Source organism: Athene noctua, chromosome 4, assembly GCF_965140245.1.
Source record: "Athene noctua chromosome 4, bAthNoc1.hap1.1, whole genome shotgun sequence".
Taxonomy (NCBI): domain Eukaryota; kingdom Metazoa; phylum Chordata; class Aves; order Strigiformes; family Strigidae; genus Athene; species Athene noctua.
Window position 1 is genome coordinate 50,046,541 of NC_134040.1, and position 22,546 is coordinate 50,069,086.

Sequence of the window (22,546 nt, forward strand, 5' to 3'; positions counted from 1 at the left end):
GAGAAGGCATGAACAGCCCAGAACCAGTAATCTAGAAAAAACTTTATTAAAAGGAAGGCTCTGCTCTAGCAGTTGCTTCTGAGTTAAAACACTGCCTACAAGAAATACCTTTACTTCCATTTTACTACACTTGAATAGACCTGCAACATTTCATCACATGCATTGACAAGATAAACTAAATTGAATCTTCTTTTTGAGCAGGAATGTCTACTTAAAACAGCTCCTTTTAAAAAAGGGCCAGAATTGAAATGCAGCTTACCTATTTTACCTGTTACCTTTCCTAAATGGATCGGAGTTGTTGGCTACAGCGGTCACTGTTTTCAACCAATAAGTGCTACAGGTACCTGCCTTCCCTTTTCCTGCTTCACATCTGCAGGCACGCTCTGCGGTAAGGGAGGCAGCGGTCCCCCTGGCTTCGCAGACAGTCAAGGCATTGGACATGGCAACCCTCACCAGGTTCTCACTACTGAGACTGTTTGACAAGGCGGAAGGCTTCTAGGAACTCGTTGAAGTCGATGTTTCCATCCTTATTGAAATCAATGCTGCGAACTAAGTCGTTGATGCCATCATCTGTGAGTTCAATGTTCATGTGGGTGCTGAACAGCTTCCAGGTTTGGCGGAATTCCTCAAATGAGATGAGACCTGTGGAGAGGGAAGGCACAGCCACCTCAGCGCAAGGTCACCACAGGCACTGCTGTCAGTCAGTCCCCGCTCAGCATGCAAGGAGGGACCCCTGCTCAGGTCTGATCTCTCATCCCACCCTTGCTGCCTGCATACCCTAAAGGAAGGAGGGAAATTGCTCATAATCTACAATTCATATGCTGCAACTAAATCTCCTAGCAGGGAAAATGCTGGCTAAAATACAACTTAAAGCAGCAAAGAGACACAATACAATCTGGGAGAACAAAAAGAAGGCAAAGACTATTTTATTTTCTCTTTCCCAAAGTAATTTGACAGAGATAACTGCTTGAAAGCAGGTAACACTCAAGATCCCAAGTACACTGCATCATTACTGTCATTGCTCTCTTCACAGTTTTTGTTCTGCTGAACTCTAGAACAATTACTATTTCTCTACCTGGACTGCACACAGACCTTCAAAATACACCATGTTTGTGGAACTGTTTAATGACATTTCAGAAGCTTTTGAGGGAGAAGAATGCAAGCTGTGACCCATTAAATAAAAATGCCTTTGTACACACTAAAGGGAGCCCAGAAGTAGAATGGAATACAATGCTGTGACCAGCAGCCGCCTTACCTGAATGATCTCTGTCTATGATCCTGAATATGGTCTCCAAGTTGGATCTGTTTCGATAAATGACTTCCAGCAAGCTCGACTGGATGTGCTGAAAGACAACATGATCACACTCCTTCTACCCTTCTGACAGCTCTCTGCTTTCTCTAAGCAGTTACTGCAGACCTTCCCATAAATGAAAATGTTTGCTGCTCTCCAGAGTTTGCCAGCAATGCACTTTGCATCCTGTGTGCCCTGTGAAACAGGTTTGTGGTGACTGGACCCTCTGTGCAGCTCTGCCTTATAGCACATCAGCAACCTGTTGCTTCCAAACAGAGCTTTTCTGGGCTAACAGAGAAGACAGTGACTTAAGCTATGCTTTTTAACCCTTGCAGAGTTGTTTTTTCTGGGTGTAATTAAGGAACTCTGAGAATGGAATATAGTTTGTGTATTCAACAGCCTGCATCCAAAACTACCTCTAGGTTTTGATTTCATGTACATCATCTATTTCTACAGTGGAATTAATGCCTCTGGGCTATGTGAATTCATGCAAGCTTTTCCATTGACTTCAGCATGATTTTGGATTGCACAGGAACCATCCACTCTGATACCATACTCGGTTCCACATGTGGGGGATCTGGTGAGCTGCTTTGCATCATGCTTTGATGGAAGGGGTTGAGTCCTTACCTCTTGGCTTCGCTGCTCCATGGCCAAGTCGTCGAGCCAGGACTTGTATTCCAGCATGCCATCGGCTGTGCTGCGCACCAGCTGTGGTCTCAGCATTCGCCAGGGCAATCCCAGGTGCAAGACTGACTCCACTGCCATTGCCCAGTTGTTCAGTGAAATCTTTCCTGTAAGGAAAAGGGAGAGCCATGGAGACCTCTGAGAGATGGGCAGCTGAAAGCACATGAAGGCAAAGTAAAAAGCCCAGGGTATGTGCATGCCCAGCCTACCATGGTGCTGACAGCATGGCATTACTTCTCCATGGCACACTTGAGGGCTTTGGTAGAGGGAAAAGCCCTACGTGGCTGTACAGACATCAGCCACTGCAGGCACAAGCGCACTTGCTGCTCTCCCCAGCCAGCTTTTGATCATTGTAGCAAATCGGGGCCATAGGTCTGCAAACATCTGAACAATGGGAAGACAGTAACTTTGGATATTTCATTATAAATCTGTGGGCTGCAGCCAGGGTCACCCTGCAGATTGTGGCCTATGCAACTGCATTAGTACTTCCTCAGCAACCCAGGAACATAGAAAAGCCTCTAGTTTTAACAGCTGCTGTAGCAGCTGCTGTAACAGCTGAACTGGACTTTGGTGAATAATTTTGCTACCAGGGAAGAAAGCAAGAAAGCAGTTCTACCCACAAGACAGCAGTCCTGCCAACCGCTGTGTCCCTTTTCTTCCCCAGACCACACACGGACAGATCTCAGCAACAGGTCTTGGTCGCTGCACCAGCAGAGCACTCCTGTCAGCCAGAGAGTTATCAACTTTTGGCTCCTTCCTTAAGGCTCTGACAGCAGCAGCTGCTGTGGAGGACATCCTTCGCTTTCCTCTTCCCAGTGATTTTAGACTCCAGGGATGACAGGGCTCTGGAGACCACCCAGCCCTTCCCAAGCGAGATGACAAACATGGTCCAGGTTGTCTTTTCCAGCGCTTCACTGATACTCCTCTTCCAAAGGGTTCTCCTAGTACCAAGCCTAAATGGCTACACATTAGGCTAATCACCTCTTGCTTCCCTGACAGCCCCCCATTCTACTGCCACTCTGAGGCATTAACAGGTTCCCAACAGAGCCACAGAGAAACAGCAGACAGGACCAGTGCTCTAGAAAGGTCTGACACAGCCTCTCCCTGGGACAGTTGCTGGCAACTACCAGTGAGGAGTCTCCCAACCAGCCACACATTCGGCTGCTTCGGTCCTGTCCTACCAGGGAATTAACCTGAGTGTCCCTAGGCTCAGATTTACCCGTGTTGTCCTTATCGTAGGCCTTGAACGCACTGATGAGGGCTGAAGTGTGAGCAAAGAGCTTTTCCCGCAAGGCTCGAAAGGCTGACTCCTCTACTCTGCTGATTCTGGAGGATGCAGAAAAGAGAGAAGCACGTTAAGGACTTGCCACGAAGCACAAGCCCAGTACTCTGGCCTGTCCATGGATTGTCCAGACCCTCACATAACTGCTCTGCACAGCTGCAGCTGCATCTCGGTGCACATGACAAGGCACTGCATGCCTGGAGCACAGGTCTCCACAGTTGATGCAGTGAATCCCTGCATCAGTTTGTGAAGTAGCAAAGCAGAAAGGGTCCACAGTTAAAACTTGACATTGAAAGGAGAAGCTGGAAAATCAGCAGTCTGTAAAAAAAGAGTCCCCTTCTGATCTTGTAACGCTTCCTCCTCAACCCCTGACCCTCCCTCAGTGATTTCTGCACAAAGCTTGAATCCTCCTCTAGTGCTATTATTTAGTAAATCAAGCTGTGAAAGTTCAGCTCCAGAGTCAAACTTTCTCAAAGCTTCCAAATTTTTCCTATTTGGAATTTTGACCTGGTGAATACAGAGCAATTGGAAAGCCTTGCCTTTGGGTCATAGTGAGAGTGTGGGCTGTCTTGCTTGCTTGGTACTGCACAAAATGGGGGACGAGGTCTGGTCCCAGTTTCACGTAGGCTCCTCTGTTGCTGCCAATCTCATAGTAGTTTGAGGCTGAAAATATGGTCAGCACCTAACCCCAAAAAGAGAGAGGCATTTACAGTCAGTACATACAGCCTGTGTTATATATACATGGATCAGTGAAAACAACACAACCGATCCCATATGGAGTCAACAGACTGAGAAAGCACCCTGTTTGATGTGGAAAAGGAAGAGCGAGGTGGCAGCTGGCCTGGAAGCCTTAAAGTGTGAGTTCCTTGATCTCATGTCGATCTGGCCACATGCAGGGTTTCTGTGATTTCACTGTACTCTCCTGACAAACTTCCACTCTCCACTCCAGTGAGCGGAGTCAAAAGTGCCCTGTTGAAGTCACTGAAGTGACCCTGAACCCTTCTGAGAGCAAAACGCTTCTGCAGCAGGTTAGCAACATCCTTTTGCAGATCATCTTCAGAAACAGCTGCATTAAGCAGGGGTGAAGGCACAAATGGATTCAGGGCTTTTCTCAGCTACCACATACAAGGATGTGCTTTGCCTGCACAACAGATGACCCCAACAGAGTAGGTGGCTCCAGACTGTCCTGACCTAAGACCTCAGCTGGGAACACACTTCAGTAACTTGCAGTAAGGCTGTTCAACAATTTTGGATATAAGTAACAAAGCCCCACTGGAAGAAATGGGGAGCTGAGACAAGCCACCACAGAAACCCTGCCCTAGGTGGATGGAGACTCAAGTAGCCTTCATGCTGTACCCCTCACTGACCTTGCGGTTGTGACAGAACTCGTAGCCCTCTTGCTTGCACTCATGGGAGCGGATGAGGAACTGCAAGTTGTACTTTTCAAGGATCTTGTCTGTCACATCAGGCCCGAAGTAGCAGCCACCACCTCTCACTGTATTTACTCTGCAGCCTTCCTGAGGCATGGGGTCACTCCAGAGAATGTCTAAAACCTGAAAAGATTGAAAAAGTTCACTGAATAAAGTGTACCCAGCAGATACCACCCATCAAAGTTTACTAAGCAAACAGAGCTCTCTGAATCCCTCCCTGGGCTGCTGCTATTACCATAGCACAGGGGAACAGAGAAGTTTCCTGCATCTTAGCTGAACCACCATACTGCTCCACAGGACTGTCACAGACCTGGTCCACCCGAGAGGTGACAGTAGTATTCGCCTGGAGCTACAGGTACACCCAAAGTGCCTGGGGGAAGAGGGTGTCCATAAATCAGGCCTGATACAAGATTTCCCTTTGCTGCCTCTGAGATTTCAAAGAGCCTTGCCTGTCCTCCATCCTGCAACACTGGTCCCAGGGCAAGAACATCCAGCAGATCCTGAGGCCATGAGCCAGCTTAGTATTAAACTTCTTTGCTCTCTAGCCAGGACATTCCACAGCTTTCAGAAATGTAAGTAAGTGCTGACTCAGTAACCACTATTTGGATTAAAGTTTAATCTCTTTAACCCTGACCTCAATATATAGCTTTATGCTGATAAGGTGTGCAATGCTGGGATGTCATATATAATGTGAAGTAAGTAACGGTGGTTCTAGAGCACACAGAAGGGGCTTACAGACAGACTGGTCTAACATAAACAGAAACCCAGGTTCCCAGGCTCTGACCCACCTAGCAATCTACTCGCAGTACAGCCCAGCTAAAACCACCAATTCAGTCTGCTCTTAGTAGCCAAGATCACGACTCACTCATCAGCGAATGACATGCTCATTCATTACCTACAAAGCTGGCTTCAGATACCCCACATACACAGTAAGTGATATGACCGCTGGACTCTACAATCACTCTTGTCTATTATTTCTCTCCCCTGCAGTGAATCAAGAAAACCTGTTGCCCCACTCTATGCCTGAGCAGCAGTTCTATTTATACAATAATGGATGAATACTGGGACAGAGCCTTGAGCACAGAAAGCCAAAAGCCCAGTGAAGATGCTGCCTTGTAAGGACAGGAGAAAGGCTCCAGCAGAACAGCAGTTAGTGCCAGTCTTGCACACAGCTTACGTTCTACGTGACTCGTGCACAGCTCTTCAGTTGCTAGGGGACCATGCCACAGGATGGGCTGGAGGTAGCACAGGTACCTAACGAAACGTCCCCAAGCAGCAGAGATCACATGCGCTCAGTACAGCCCTTCCTCCCCACTTACTGCTGAATGATCAACGCCAGGCTGTTTCAGGGTACAGAGCAGTAGGTACAAAATTGCACAAACCCCATAGCTTGCCTGCTGCCACTTCAACACTGAGTTGCTCCTTAACTGCATTATATGAAACAGCAAAAATCTCTGCAGAGGTCTGTGCGCTGACATACATATTTTGTACTGAGATTCCTTGTAACAGAACAAACCTGCAGGAGACACCCACAGCCCACCGAGCTCAGGGCCCCACTTTGACTACTCACCTGCTTCCACTCTTCCTGGTGAGTCCAGCACTGGGTATCCAGTTCGGTCAAGGAGACCATGCTGGAATAGGTGGGCTCCTCTGTCTCCGACTCGCTGTCCACCAGCTGGCGGCACCACTCGATTTGCTCCTGCACCGTCTGCCGGAGCCACTTGGAAAACTCCAGCCTGTTGGTTATGCTGGGAGCCGGCCGGGATTGCGAGGATAAACTGAGGTCTGACTCACTCTCTGATGACTCAGTCTCTACTTTGCTCTCCCCGTTTATTTCCTGTATTTCCACATCTTTATTCGACTCCTTTCTTTTCTTCTCTCTTAATACAGAAATAAACTGAAAGAGAGTAATAAATGATAAGAGAGAAAAGAGAACTGGTCACACGACTTGGAAACCTACATCTCCAGCTCTAACATCTTCCACTGCTAGACTCAAGTGACCCAAGCCTCTGAGCCTCAATTCTCTTTGCTGCCATCAAATGCTGATTAACTGGGGAGATTACTAGTGCCATCTTCTCAGATGTGCCATTCTTGGTTTACAGCTGGGACCCCACATCCATCCTGACTATAGATCTATCTCTTCTCCACTGACTTTATGCTGCTCGGACATTTCACAAAAGGTAGTTTACATGGATTTAATCTGCAATGGGAAGTAGGTGGCAGAATGAGGGAAGGGCTCATGACTGATGCAAGTGCTTGCCATTACAATTGGAGAAGGGAAGTAGTATTTCTCAATTAGAAAGTGAGGCAGAGACAGGTTAAATGACCTCAAAAATCCTTCTGAAAATCTAGGGGGAAAAAGCAGGCTAAGGAACTCTGGGACAAAGTCTCATCATCACTGCTTTTACAGTCAGCACCAGCCCATCTAGCCATGCCTTTACCCACCACTTCCCTGGCTACAATCCTTATATGTTCCAGAAGCCAACATCTCTTCACACCTCCTGCACACACACAATTAAACCAAAGGACCCACTCCAAACACAGTTTGTCTAGACCATCCTATATATTTGTCCTGTCAACAGCCAAGTTGATATGAATAAGCTTCTCACCACAAATCAGCAACACTTGTCTTGTAGTATCTAGGAAACAAAACCTACTTTGTTCCTTTGAATTTTCTGAAGCATGTCCAGGTCAGTGGTGTCAGAGATGCCCCCATGTATAATGAGGACTTTCTGATCAATCAGGGTGGCCAGGGGCAGCCAGCAGAACACATTCTGAATCATCTTCAGGATTTTCTTCCCATGCACCTAGGAGGGCAGGTCAGAGAGGAAAAGATGAAGCATCAGCCTTCAAAGTCCACGTCTTAATGGTAAAGGAGACACAAATGTATGCCTACCTTGTATTTCTGCATTACTTCCTTGGCAAAACCATAGCTAAAGGAACAGGAGAAAGGAAGTTCAGTGGGATTTCGCAGCCACGCCCCTGACATTGCAATCATCCCCACACAGAGCCCGTACCGTAAGTTGACCATGTGGTCCTCATGGTTCCCACGATTGAGATGAACCTCCTTTGGATAGATCAAGAGGAAGGTAAAGAGGACAATGAGGATCTCAAGGGACTGTTTGCCTCTGTCTACGAAGTCCCCGTTGAACACATAGGACTTGGAAGGGGAAGGAAGGCCATTCTGCAAAAGCAAGGAACCAGCAGATATTACAAGAGAGGCCTCCCCATGACCTCCATATACCTCCCCCCATACCAGATGCACATTCTCTCACTCCTGTCCCAGATCACCCTATACAATGGATCATGACTATTTTTATCCTGTAGGCTCCCAATGGCAAATGCACTGAAAAGTGAAAGCTGGCAGTCAGGAAGGGTTGCCATTGGTATCATCACTTACAAAAACGTCCACTGGCACTTCCCAAATGTACATGTATATCAGATTTCAGAGTCAGCAAGGGAGTAAGCTGCTGCTTTGTGAAGCCATTTAAAATTGATCCAATTGACCTGGAGAAGTGCACATGAAGTGCCCAGTTTTGCAAACACTTCTCAGCATGACCCACGCGATACCTATCACAATGCCTGGTTGTTTTGCTGATTAACGATACCAATTAAACTCAGACACCAGAGTGAAAAGAGTAGGCATAATTTACTGGTGATAACCAAATAATGTTACAGTGTAATACAGAAGACATGCAGTAAGAAAAGGCAGAATAGTGCACCTAAAGCAACAAACAGGAAAATACAGGGTAATGCATCAGATCACTACTACCTGAGAGAGAGAATAGTGATTAAGAAAGAAACATCACCATTTGCATACTTTACCATCATCCAGACCCGCAGTGGCTGGGCAGCCCTGGTTACAGCGAGGGTTTGGAGAGCCTGTCCCGGCAAGTGGGAAATCCTACGTGGTGCGTCCACCCATAGGTGAGGCTGCCAAAGTCACTGCAAATGGGCCCAGCCTTATATACTAAAAATCAGCAAGCCAGAATAGCTGGCACCTTTGTTTTGAGTTGAAAATTTCTGGTTTCATTCTCCTGTTGGATTCCACCCCAAGGCCTGCCCAGCCTCCATCTCCAAATACAGTGCCTACCTTATAAAATATGAGGAACAAGTCATCCAGCTGGCCGTGCAAGTCTCCTAACAGGCACAGAAAGACAAGGCACAGTATGTTTACCTTTAGCATTAAAAGACACCAATAAATAACTTCCTATGAAGTATCTCTTCTATAAATTAATGACCAGTGAAATATTTTGCCAAGTTCAAGGTAGGAGTTTACTTACACTGAGGCAAATGTGCCTGAAGGAAAAGGCCATGATATAAAGGCTTGAGCTGAAACCTGAGAAGGACAGCAAAAAGCCTACCCCAACTTCTGTGAAGACTCTGATTCAGAAGCTGTGTTCATTTATCTCTTATGATGACACAACATGGCACAAGAAACCGTTTGACTTTGATCATTACATGGGAGAAAGATTTGCATACAAAACAATAATCAAATTAATTTCTCATTTAACATGATATTGGAGAGAGAGGTTTGTTTTTCAGAAGCTGACTGCACTCAGAATTCTGTACTAAGTACATATTTTTCAGAAATATCTCAAAGTTTAAACATTGGAGCTACAGTAGGAAAATAATGGTGAAAAGCTTCACCTCTTTTAAATTTAGTTGACAGGATGCAAAGGCCTTCCCTCAACACCCCCATCCCGTTGCAGAGGAAGCAGAAATAAGGCCACGATACAGATATGCTCCCTCCAGTCTCCACATTAGTCTTCACAGCAGCTCACATACAGCATCATAGAATAAACCCAGATATTTTAGACAGCTCCAGTTGCCTCTCAATGCAACATGCATTTTGCTTACAGACTGTGTTTGTGTTCCACATTCACTACAGTGGAGAGCATTATACTTAGGGTACCATTTTATGTCTTTCCCACCCACCCCTTCCACATGAGCATTCTGCCCCAGAGACTGTGCAGTGTCCTCCCATCCAGACGTACCGCACACAGTGACCTCCTCGCTGTAGCAGGTGGAGACATGACTGATGTTTGGCAACTGCTTGAGGTGCTTCCTGGTCTCGTGCAGAAGGTTTAAGACATAGCGAGCGTGGAGCTGCTACTAGGAGAAAGCGAAGGGATTAGAGCAGGAAATCCGTGACTTCTGAGCAGCAAGGCAGCTCTGTCTGCAAAGGCCCCAAGGACCTACGACGATATTCTGAGTGGCAGAAACTGGGATGGCACTCGGTGCTGACCTACAGGCTTACAAATACTGGGAAACACCAGGACAGAAGAGACTCACTCAAAGCAGCCCAGCCTCAGCACTGACAGGGCTGGCAAGAGAACCCCAAAGCCCTAGCACCCCGTGGCCAAGGCTGTATCTGCGAGGCAACACCACCTCACAGAGCAGCAGAAATTCCAGCCCAGTATCGCAGGTAAAAAGCTGCTCCTCGAGATCTTTCTTAGCCTTCTCCACATTAAGCCAGACCCCTGAGCTGCAATGTGTCCTACAGAAATAGGTTCTCTCAAAGCCAGGATGTAGGCATTTAATAGTCAAGACACTAGAGACCTTTGTTTTAGAAGTCATTTTGTTTGGAGAAGGGATGTTTGGGCCTGTTTTGCAGTTCAGCACCTTGACTGAGGGATGGCAGCAGAACACTGCAATTGTACAAGGACTTGTCTTGTTAATGCTGCTGAACTGGAACTGGACTCTCTCATCACAAATTTCACATTTTACATTTTAAATATGAGTCAAAGTTGTGTGATACAAACCATGACCTTAATCAGCTGTTTCCATCTGGGCCATCCTAGATGTTTTTAGAAATTGAGGAACTGAAACACTGTCATTTTTTGTTGCAACATGAAGTGGTGTGGATTTTTTTCCTTTTAAAATGAAATTCAGATTAATATTGGCACACATGAAAAGTTTTCAGTTTTATCTGTCCTACACCCCTGTGTAGAGAAGGGGAAAGCGTGGTTCCTTTTGGGATCCTTACTTGTTTCTGTTTAAAAGCTTCCAGCAAGGCAGTTGCATGGTCAGGAAGGAGTGGGAAAGAGAGACGGGGTCCAGTGTAGGAGTCTGGCACCTCCATGGATTCATAGTCACAGTATTTTTCCAGCTCTGCCTCTTTGAAGCTTTCCCCACTTAAGAACATGCGACTGATAAAATCTCCTGGATGGCAGGTTGGTCCGTTTGTTTGGTTTGTTTTAAAAAGAGAAAGACAAGAAAAAGTTAAGTTGGCACAATATACCGTTCTAGTAATTTGCTAAAGGGAAGCTGTTTGGTTCAGCTAGAGCTCATGAGCAATGACAGTGGCAGAGCCTAGCTCCTAGTTTGACACCGCTACAGAATTTGCAGTGGGGAAAAGGCTGCCTGTGTTCTGTGTGTCAGGCAGTGTTGGCAGTGTGTCAGGCTGTGTGTCAGTCAGTGTTGGCAGCTACGGTAGTTTCTGTAAAACTCTGGTAGAGCCAGCTGGACAGTGGTTGCCATGGCTAATTGAAATCTTATTTTCAATGACATGCAAAAGCAAACTGTATAATAAGGAACCATCTCCTACATCCCACCGTTTTTTCCAAGCTTGCACCTACACTCTCAGTGTGGCACAAAAATTGTAGAAATACACATTTTTTTTATTGCTGTAACATCTCAGAGCCTAACTCAAGGAACAGGACATTATTGTCCTGTTTTATACAGACACTGAAAAAAAGTCTTCCTCAACAGAGCTTTGCTGTAAATTACATGGGCTGGTTTTGAGAAAAAGGATGGCAGTTTGAAAGGAAGGAGCAAGGACTTTACCAGGTTATGGTCAGCAATGCAAATAGTTAATTTTCACTTACTACTATCAGGTTTCAGAGCTAAGCTCATTAGCAAGTTCCCAGCACTAAGAAATAACATATAATGCTCTCTGCAGATTCAGGAAGATACTCTATTGGGTCCCACAGCACTTCCCCCCCCCCGCTATAATTCTATAATTGAGAGACTATAAATAAAATAGATACCCTCAAGGTAGATTCTCTTGCTTCAGAAATGGACTCTGCAAAGGGATCACTGAAAAAAGGCAGCTTTCTAATACTGCTATTAGAAAAAATACTGAGATTTTATTTCCCTTTCCAGCTCCTAAGGAGCAGGAATTGCCCCACATCCCTTGTACAGCTCTGACAGTCTCCAGACAGTTCAATCCCTATCCAAATTCCTGATGCCATCGTTCTTTAGAGTCTTTTGGCCGCCTTTTGCCCTCCTGAAGGGCCAGCACTGGGCAGCAATTCAATACAGGATGCAACCTTCTGAGCTGCTGGTGCCACACCTACAAACAACGCATAGAAACTTACTCTCTTTACTGCTGCTTGGCGTGAAGTGGTCCATGAGGTAACTGAAGAAGTTGTGAAGCTGCAACAAGAGAGCAAGCCATCATCATTCACCCTGGAATGAAATTCTGGAGAGTGGCAACTTAACATGATCTTCTTTCTGGAAGCATTATCCATGCCCTTCTCCTATACTCTGGTATGTGCAACAAATCATACTATACCAATTCTAGTTTTGAATACTTTGTGATGAAGTCAAAAAAGTAGCATTACCTTCAGCTGTACAGACAGAAGTAGACCTATAGTCCCTCCCTCTCCCTGCCCGATATCAAGGCAACCATATGACAGAATATTAATCAAAGTTAAATTATAACAAATCAACTAGGCTTGCCTATTGTGTTCAGACTCAGGATAAGCAATGTTAAATGGTCCTTAGGACTTTCTTTCAAGACTTATTACTTGGGTTTTCATCAGACATAAGCAGGCAGGAAATAATAGGCTAAAAAGTGGCAGGAAACCAGCGAGTAGCCAGAAACATGGGAGTCTGTGGCACAGAAACCACCCTCCTATGTATTTTCCTACATACTCTTGGCACCTTACCTTGATCTGATCCTGCTCACAAGCATATTCAATGGATTGAAAGATTCTCCAGGTGCAACGTCGGCGCATTTCCAGCCGAGCAACGTAGCGCCGATACCACTGTTGGATTAAGACAGCTGCCTTGAAAGCTAGAGACAAAAACAGAGCCAACCTGCTGAGCTGCAGTGGCTGCAGCTGAGGTACCCTGCTACCACTCCTTTCCTGACACTGGAAATTGAAGAGGGACCTTTGTTTTTCAGGACTGTTTTCAGGAAAAGTGTTCTGATGCCTAAATATTAAGCATAACAAAACACCTGCTTCTTTTCACCATATTGCAAGAGGTTGATCTGGCCCTGCCTGACCAGACACCTCTAATGTAATTCTTACCATCATTGCTGGTTCCTCAGCACCAGCATTAACAACAGTTTATTAGCGCTTAAAGATCCAAACACATTCTTCAGTGTTAAAAGACAACATCCTCCCTTCCTATCTACCTTGATCATTTTCATGTCCATCTTACAGTCTAGGTACTGGGGCTTCAGGAAACCAAAGGTTGGACTGAGGCCACAGAAAGCGTTGAGGAGAAAACAAGACACCAAGTCCCTTTCCAGATACTTAAAAATATGGGGTCTGTCTGCCTTCCTTTAAGACAAATATGTCAGCTTTTGCAGTTCTGGACAAACTTCAGAAGGGATCTATTCTAGCATAAATGTTAACATAGCATTACCTTGGAATAAAATAAAGACAAAATTAGCATTCACAGTGAAAAGAGGGAGACACATCTTTCGCCACTTAATGACACAGAAGGAATGAAATGCCGGGAATTTCCAGGGTCATGGTTCAATCCTCAGCCAACACAGGCACCAGGCTCTCCCCTCCAAATGATGGCTATTTGCCCTAGTCTTTAAAACATAACCATTCCTCTGCATTTCCCTGATTTCAGTGTTTTTCATTAAACAAATAGTTCAGACGGTGTGCATATTTAAAGTGAAGTACACTGGTACAGTTTCCCATTTCCTTTTTCAAGTTGTGCCACAGAACTTTATGTACCTTTAGAAACTCTTCCATCCTCCTTAGCGGGTCTTGACCACATCTGGACCTCCTGGTTACTTTACAGCACCTTGCCAAACAGCTCTGCTACTTGGCATTTCTCTTTCGATTACGCTCTGTGTCCCTTCCTGTTCATTCCTGCAACACTGTTCATTCCCTAGAGCCCAGCATTTAAAACATTTTCTAACAATGCTTCTCTGTGTCATCTTTAGCTGAGAGAGGGATAACTGCTCTATCTACAGGTTGGTCCCAAAATCAAATGGAGATGACAGAGTTGCACAGCTAGCCCTGCTGCAAACGCTTGTATTCCCTTGGCATCTCTTTGTGAGAGGGCACGGTGTGTTCACCAAAGCAGGGAGAGCAATGGGGGTGAGGGGTGGAAGAACTTTACTGAAAAGAAGGCAATCCCCCAATCCCTACCCAAAGGCTGCTAAGTGCTGGCAAGAGACAAAGAGATCACATTAATTCAATTAGCTTGCATTAATTATAGAACATAAACCACCCTGCATGTACTTCAGCAGTAAACACTGACCTTTACCTAAATAAGATATCCTGATGGCTTATGTATTGAAAATAATAATCCTTCTAAATTATGTTACTGTTACAGCCTGTGCAGAGCACAAAAACGGAAGAGCTATTGCTGTTGTGCAGCTGGAGAACTGAGTCACAGTGAAGTCGTGGGCAAGAAGGTAAGACTTTGCTAGCCTTAATTCAAGAATAACTTAGGTATTCTTTGCTTGAGCCTTACATCTTGCTGAGAAAATACTTACTGATGTACTGGGCTATGAAAAAATAAAAAAGGCTGACTTTTATTCCTGCAGTTTGGTGCTCCTGATGCTACTTCTTCAAGCCTCGTTTATAACAGACGCAACACTAGCTGCCTTACTCCCTGTACAGTAATTTGGCTGCCATGTAATCAGAATCACAGTCGCATTCACTCTCTAATATAAACAATTTCTAAAGCATTTCCCTAACAGTGGCTAAATGTCCAATTACTGCGGTAAGAGTCAGGTGTATTTCAACTGAATCCCGAGCAGAAATTCATAGTTGTCATTCCACATACACTGATGAAAACTAGATCCTTTAAAACATGAAAAATAAAATCTATGAAAGACTCATTATCAAGCGCATGGTGAGCAGATATACCACCACCCACAGCGTTTTAAGGTCCAGATGGGCAAGCCATTGTTTTTTTATGCTGGTTTTACAGAGACTGACTCTGCACCTGAAAAAGCCAGGTATTCTAATTTACCAGCTTACCTGGGTGAGTTTCATCTGGCAGTGTTTGTACTAGTTTAGAAAAAAATAATAAAAAAGGAAGAGAAAGAGATTTACCAACATTTTATGAGAATCCAAGCAGCAAACTGAATCATATTTTATAGTATAAGCTACTGAAATCTTGCCAAAGTGGCAGCACTCAAACTGAACTATGCCTGTTCATGTTAGCAGTACAGTTCACACATCATTCTACAGGAGGGAGTCTGCACCCTCTCCCGGGTTCCCTTTCCCCTTCTTCCCTCAAGTGCAGGCCCAGCTTCACAGAGCTCTGCTGGCTATGCTTTCCATCGGGAACAGCCTCTGGGTCTTGTACAAGTGGGACAGGACAACACCTGGTACCTTATACTTGGGTGGAAAATCCTAAGCAGCTCCACATATTGCAAATGACCAGATCTGAAGGATTTTAAGAACCAGATGCAAGAAATTCAGAGAGATTTTACTGCCATGGGAAACTGTTGATGAGGTATCAGATCTAGTGCAGAGTTTCAAGTAACTAGTTTTATGTTATACTTTGCTATAGACCATTATCATAACATAGCCCTGAACTTGTTGGGAAGGTCCATGGTTCTCTGGTGCCATAGCCAATAGACAAGTCTAACTTACTTAAGTAAAAGGTGGAGTTTTTCAACAAAGAAAAATTACAGACAAAAAAGACCGAGTCACAACTGTATCCCCGCTTTCTTAATTTCTAAATGCAATCACTGTTTTTCTTTTCAAAGCACTTGCAAACAGTTTGCACCATACACCTGTTCTGCCAATGATGATGACTGCATGATTCAAACAGCAAAGCAAGTAATCTGTTTACTTTTTTTACACTTCCTTATGGTAAAGTCTCACTCATAAACTCCCTTAGGTCCAACAGCAGGCCTAAGCATAGGCCCAGAAGATTGTCATACAGAGGGTTTCATAACAATAAATCATTACAGCTTCAAGAGCCATAAACAAGTCTAGATTATTAGCAGAGATTTAAGAGCATTGCTCTGATGTAATTAGAAAAAAGCATACTTTATGCTTTTCAGCTTTTCTTAGCCACACCATCTTACCTTCTTTAGAACCAGATTTATTTTGGCTATGCTAATGTTTCTGCTTTATCAGTCCTTTGCCACAAATATAGTCTTTAAAAACAGAGCCCACTAGAAGCAGCAGGGTGATACCATCTATCTCACTGTCAGCACATGATAACACACACATAAACCAGCAATTGATGAATCCATTGGATTCTAACAAAATTGCTTTTTGCTGCTTCATTTGTGGTCAGGTTTTGATTGATTTTAATCTAATCCTGGTCTAAATAGCTGTTGTTTTCTCAAGCCTGTTGGTCTTCTGCCTGACAGCTGAGACACGTCACAGGATACTGGGAGATACAACCTCGCCTCAATACTATCACGAAAACCAGGTATCTCAGAAAAGAAACACATCCTCTGCAACCTTCCAACAGCATGTGCAGGAGCAGGCAGGAAAAGATTACTTTTCAAAGAATCACTCACCATTTTCAGACTTCTGCAGGGAGTACTTGTAGTTGGTGGGATTTACAGAACTACTAGATCCCATGTTCTCCAACCAGTGCTTCTAGAACGTTGCAGACTGGCCCAGTATCACCAAAACCATGAAGGAGATGCAGGAAAGACCATTTGGTCAGAAGCAAAACAGCTGCAACATGTCCCACAGTGCCAAGAACCTACAATCAAATATATTAACACTTACTAAGATAAATGAGCAAATGGCCTGTCTTCTGCCCAAGTACACCTTCCACTACCAGGTTTTTCAAGCTATTTTGTTGTCTTCTAGACAATCTGAGGTAAGGGTTTCTGTCTTGCTGCTTCAAATTTGAAGTCAGCTATATAATTAGGAAAAATTTCAGCACCTTTCCTAATTGTATTAAAATAACAGATTGCCTATCTAGCTGTTGCAATTGTTCAGTAGATGTATAAATCAGGAATTCATGTACTCTCACAATGCTTCATATGCCTAATTTTAGGCTCCTAAACTCTTGGCAATACAGCAGTCTTTGACCTGAACCTTCATTTCAGATGCTACAATAAAATAATCTTGATTGAGCTCTGAGAGCTACCTCACCCCTTTCCTCATGCACAGCTGAAGCACATGGATAGAAGTGCTAAAATACTACACATGACTCCATGTGGGAGGCATTCGTACACTGTATAGAAAAAAAAAAAAGTTCAGGAACCATAAAAGTCATTAAAGTGCTTCATTAACAACCAGTATATGCATATAGCCATCTGTGAAGGATAACTCTTATTATGAGGGATGAACACACAAATGGTATTTAAATCTATTTGCAGTACCACAGCTAGAAGGGAGATAAGTCTAAAATAACAATTAGCTATCATAAGAAAATAATCAGCTTTGTTAAACACTACTTTCGTTCACCTCGTGGATCTGCTTGAGTGTGGGAGCATATTATGCCATCACTTGCTCAGATCCTGGCCAGTATAAAAGGACAAGACAGACAGACTTAGAATTCTAACTTCACTGCTAGGGAAAGCTTTGGTCAGAGCAAATGGATCCTGTTTCAAGGTTAGGTCAAATACTGAAATCTCCCACTTTGAGGACAACCAGAACATCATTCACGGTCAGACATATTTTCTCTGGAAGAAAAACCCAATCGTGTACTACTGCCAAAGCAGTCCCAGGCTGTATTGCATAAAAATTGCACAGATTTTTATTCTAACCTGGAAATGGGGGAGGAGAAAGCTGAGAAAGGGAGGGAAGGAAATGAACACCTGTAAAATGTTAAGCCTGGTGCTAGCAGGAAACCACAGCTCAAAGGATTTTGAAGGGTCAGGACAGTGTGACTACAGAGTCATTTGTCCCCAGCAGAGGGAAAAGCCTTTCTCCTTTTTCCACTTCCCGCAATCCTTTTGCTTCTTTCAGTTTCTTTCCACCTAACCCACATCTTTCCTCTCAAAATAGCTACAGATCTGCACAAACACTAATTCAAGGAACACTTCCAATGTTGTATAAGATGCATATGTGCAGTGTTTGCTCAGGAAGATGAGCTGTGCTAAGCAACATTTGAGCATGGAAAGTTTCTAAGGCAGATGAAATGTTGAAATGCTCTACCTTGCCCAGGATGCCAAATTGCACAATGGCATCTTCACAATAACTGGGTGATGCAACAGGAGGACACATAGCAATGCTCTCAACAAAATACCAGTTACTGTAGTTTTATTCTAACATTATTTCATATCAGTGTCAAAAATGACCTGAAATCATGGCTGAATTATGCCCAACTACATACAGTGCTTTATGGCCTTTGTGCATAAATAATGAAGGTTCTCTGACACCTTTTCTGATTATTTACTACTCAAATGGACAACTGCACACAAAAATCAGAATCCCCAGCATTTAAGGCTCTTATTTGTAACCTCCTGTACAAGGCAAATCCCATTTCAGGAAAAACAAATTTTCAAGCTCAGAATTTCTGAGTATAGACTTATAACTCCCATCTGGCTACCCAAACAAAAACGTCTCTTCAAAGACATAGATCTGAAGATTTCAGCAAGTGTCAGCTATCCAGAGAAGCAGTGATGCAAATTATTTGCTCTGTATCAGGAGCTTGCTTTAGAAATAATCATCCTCACTGACTGCATTCTGGTATAACCTGGCAGGGCAGTCCAAAACAGTGCGAGGCAGGTTCCATTCAGATGAAATGGTGTCATGATGAAATGACACCAGCTACCCTGAAACGTGGTTAGTGTAGACAGCTGTTCCTCCACCCTGGTGGTCAGCACACCCTGCATGCCTAGCTGTACCTTCAGTGCTGCTCAGGAACCTGACAGTACCAACTTGAAAGGAAAATGGATGCTTCGGGTTTTTGGAAGAGGTGAGTGACTTTAAGGATACCCTTAAAAATGCAAACGTGAAGAAAAAAAAATCCTTTTTCAGGAACTACAACACTTCCAGGTCACTTTTAAGAAACGGAGGACAAATTTGAAGCAAGTGCATAAGTACAGAGTTGGGTACTTTGCTTGCTTAGGCTGCATTCAGGGGTACTGCCTATCTGTTCTGATAAAATGTGACCTTGGATTTGAGAACACCTTTGGAGACACAGAATAAAACTTTTCCTTATTTCCCTCCTTCCCTGCAAAACAAACAAGCATTTGTTATTTGAACAGCCCTACTTCAAATGTAAATTTTGGTCATGCATTCCAAGGGATGGTCCAGTATTAGTGTGCCCTAGGAGCACGTGCAGAAAGCAAGTACAGGCGATGGCACCTACCTGTTTATCTTATCGTGAACAGTCTTGTCAACAAGTCTTTCCCAAGCAGTTCCCGGAGCTGCGAACTTTTTCACTTTGTTACTGAGATTTTTCTGAAGTCCACAGCCTGAGGAAAGGAGTGCACAGCAGTAAGCCAGAGACCCCAATGGAATCAAACCTATTTCAAGGGTGGGTGGAGCGAGGAAGAAATAGAGCCAGTTCAACTTCTCAGCGCCCCTGATCCTTCCTCATCCACCCAACAGTGATATGCACCCCTCCCCTTCCTAAAATCCTGTACCTGAGAAAAAGAAAAGGAACAGAGTCTCATAAAGACACAGCCTGGAAGACTTGATGGACAATGAACCGTGGTATCACCTTAAATATTGAAGCTGTATTAAACAACCAGGTGAGACAAAATGATGCTGCTAGAAACAGCCAGCTACTGACAATCCTTTCTCATCTTGCTCTACCCTCCATGCCCCTCCTGCAGAGATGTTTACATTTTCTCTGGTACAGCTAGAAGACCTCTGAAACAGGCTTTCCTCATGCCTTCTGAGAAGCTGCAGTACATTCACCTGAGGCTCTCCCCTGGTACGTGCCACTGCAAGGAGCATCTGCTAGCAAACATGCATGCTAAGTAAAGCAAGGTGATAGAACCCGCTGCATGGACCTACAGCAGGGCCAAACTAAACCACCACCAAGAAAAAGCATGGACTTAAGAGCCACACATGGGCATAGACAACTAATGGAACAACAAAGTTCAGTGCCTCAGCAGAAGACCACAGACATGTAGAAAGATGAATGTTCCCTGTTCACCCAAGTTAGTATTCTAAAGGCAGGAGAAACAGCCACACTCCACATAAACCTCCCAAGCCAAAGGATGGTATACTTGTTTCTGCAATGCTTAAAATACAAGCTGATGATTCATTTAATACTACCCTGCAATATCACATAAAACTTATTAAAGGAAAACTCGCACAAATCCATTTGTGTCAATCACCCCAAAACAACAAAAGCCTAGGTAACATTCCTGGCTTATCATAAAAAAGCAAGTGACAGCATTTTGAATCAAATCCTACACACTCAATCACATCACTGAGTTTGTCCACATTATAGATCTGTACAAATTTGGTGCTCCACCCACTTGAATCAAAGGATTCCTGCAAGAAACACCAAAGCTAACACGAAACCAACTCCAAAGCAACAGGGCTCCTAGGAAAGATTACACACTTCACCTATCACATGTACAACTGAATTCTCACTAACTTGACAATTTTGTAGACATTTGAACAACAGAAAGAAGAAATGAGCAGAATATGGAAGGCAATCAGAGGATACACCAGGCTTACTGAAAGTTTACTAGGAAAAAAACACATGTCAGAGGAAAACTGAAATTTTACATTCTGCTAGAAGGAAAAACAGCAACAGTTTAAGAGCTACAGATTAATTAGAAAAAAATATAGTACTTTACCAAAGGATAAAAATGCTAGCTAGCACTAGGGAAAGTGATGATCCTGCCGTGCCCTCCTAAATACCTATGTGTACATCCCACGTGTACATCAGACTTGGCAAGTCTCATAGCTGGAAACGAGGTGGTGGTTTCTATTTTACACATGCATCAACCTCTGCACCAGTTACTGCAGTTCCAAAAAGGAGAATTTCAGATAAAAAACTCCCAACTGCAGTTTTGTTCATCTTGACATATAAAAAGGATGTTTCACCTCAAACTATGGGTGCTGAGTAACTACTTCTGAACACAAATTATTATTACAGAGAAATAAAAAGAAAAATGTAACTTACCTTGCCACCAATTTCTAACTTAGGGATTTATTAAGATAAACACAATAAAAGATCTCCACTTTTAAAATTTTTGTTTCTATTCAGTAGCAAAGTGATCAATAATCTCTGAAGTGATTTGATTACAGATTCAGAAACTCCTCCTCCGAATCTAAAGAATCAAGTAAGCTGTTCCCTTGGGCACACAGCAGAAAGGGCCATGTCTTTCAGCACCTGCAGTATAGAGTGTGTGTCCTGTTCTGCAACAAGTGCAGACCCTTCAATTTATTTACTGCACAGTTCTTTTGAGCAGCCTTAAGAATCCTCTACCACGTGATGCTTAAGAAAGGCTACAGATCTGAAATGGATTAGGATTACTGAAGAGGATTATGAACAAGAAATACAGTATGTTGGGACTCTTTTATGAGTCAGCTCTTACACAGTTTCACGTTGCCTTTTGCTAACTTCAAATTTCTGGAGGAAAAAGAATTAAAGGTTTCACCCATTCCCTATGTTGGGCTGAAAAATCTTCTCTGTTTTGTAGCTAGGAATCACTACTACAGAAACAAAAGGATGGAAGAAGCAGGGATAATGTCTTAGTTCTATCTAATTACTTAACAATTCTAAGTCATGAATCTGACCAAGCTTGAGAAAGCAGAAAAGCTGTTTTACTTCTCAGTCTCTAAAAAGTGAACACACAAAGCAGGTGAAATCTCCAACAGAAGGATGCTTCAGCAAGCAATTCAAGTAACTACATATAATCCTGTTTTAAAAAAACAAACAAGATCACACAAAACACCCAAGCTGTTCAAAACTAACCAGTGCTCCATTTTAATGTTTCCAACATTGTTATGATGGTTTTATTTTTTAAGTATTAACAATCCTCGTCCCTCTGCATTTTTATCAAATTTCAATTCTTACACAAAAGCAGCTCAATGCATTTCACAGGTTAAATCATCTAGTTTGTAAGATGCATCATTTACCACTTTCTTAGTGTTTATATTTTTAGATAGTCAGTAAACTAAGACCAGAAAGTTATGCATCCTTTTGGTTAGCAAAAAAGTATTCAAGTTGGCATAAAGGCTTTGTCAGCAATCAGGATGTCTGTTCTTTTATAAACGGTTAAGAAAATAATGTAAAAGAAAAAACCAAAATAAATTAGACTTCTTCAAATCCCCAAACCCCCCCACATTTCCATAATCTGCTCTGGGGCTGCACCTGAGCAAATTCTGAACAAACGATGAGACACAAACAGAACAAGAGCAGACAATTTTTTCCTGAATATTCATAGCTACTAAATATTTATACGCTTCAGATCTGTTTGTACATATTGAAACAAACACATTTGATTAAATTTAGGTACCTCTGAGAATCTGGGCACATCCCTGCCAAAATATAATCAGCCTAACACTGCTGAGATCAAGAAAGCTATGCAAAGTTACACCTGTAAAGATGCTTTTGTCTTTACTTGTGGGCAGCTGTTACATGAAGAAAACCTGCTGAGATCAGGAGTCAGCATCTGCTCTGTGAATTAAAGCAATATCATTCTGAAATCTCAAAGATATCGTGACCACTGTTATTTACATCTACCTCCAGGAACTCTCAATTTTTCAAATTTATTGTTCTGGCATACAACTGCTAACATTATTGTCCAAACCG

The 22,546-nt window shown here is 43.4% G+C and overlaps 1 protein-coding gene across 4 annotated transcripts; it reads right to left on the minus strand.

Moving 5' to 3' along the window:
* Positions 1-27: 27 nt before the first annotated feature.
* PPEF2 (protein phosphatase with EF-hand domain 2) lies at positions 28-21,170 on the minus strand. Of its 4 annotated transcripts, none has more exons than XM_074905301.1 (19): positions 20,912-21,170; positions 19,133-19,238; positions 16,377-16,567; positions 14,872-14,901; positions 12,583-12,710; positions 12,010-12,067; positions 10,677-10,852; positions 9,685-9,799; positions 8,781-8,827; positions 7,705-7,871; positions 7,584-7,620; positions 7,345-7,494; positions 6,258-6,584; positions 4,625-4,810; positions 3,797-3,939; positions 3,195-3,301; positions 1,919-2,082; positions 1,256-1,343; positions 28-642 (listed from the first exon to the last, which is right to left on the minus strand). In XM_074905301.1, the coding sequence occupies exons 3-19, from the start codon at positions 16,438-16,440 to the stop codon at positions 464-466; spliced, it is 2,166 nt and encodes a 721-aa protein (XP_074761402.1). In that variant the 5' UTR covers positions 16,441-16,567; positions 19,133-19,238; positions 20,912-21,170; the 3' UTR covers positions 28-463. The 4 variants fall into 4 exon arrangements, with proteins under 4 accessions (XP_074761402.1, XP_074761401.1, XP_074761403.1 ...); XM_074905300.1 differs by having other exon boundaries at positions 10,677-10,882; XM_074905302.1 differs by lacking the exon at positions 14,872-14,901.
* Positions 21,171-22,546: the final 1,376 nt, after the last annotated feature.

Bases quoted from the DNA above. Each gene is read 5' to 3' on its own strand.
- PPEF2 (XM_074905299.1), bottom strand. From the start codon at position 16,440: ATGGGATCTAGTAGTTCTGTAAATCCCACCAACTACAAGTACTCCCTG. The intron at 7,495-7,583 runs GTAGGCATACAT...CTGCCCTCCTAG, and splicing joins AAGTAATGCAGAAATACAAG to GTGCATGGGAAGAAAATCCT. The intron at 4,811-6,257 runs GTGAGTAGTCAA...CAATCTTTTCAG, and splicing joins ACCAGGAAGAGTGGAAGCAG to GTTTTAGACATTCTCTGGAG.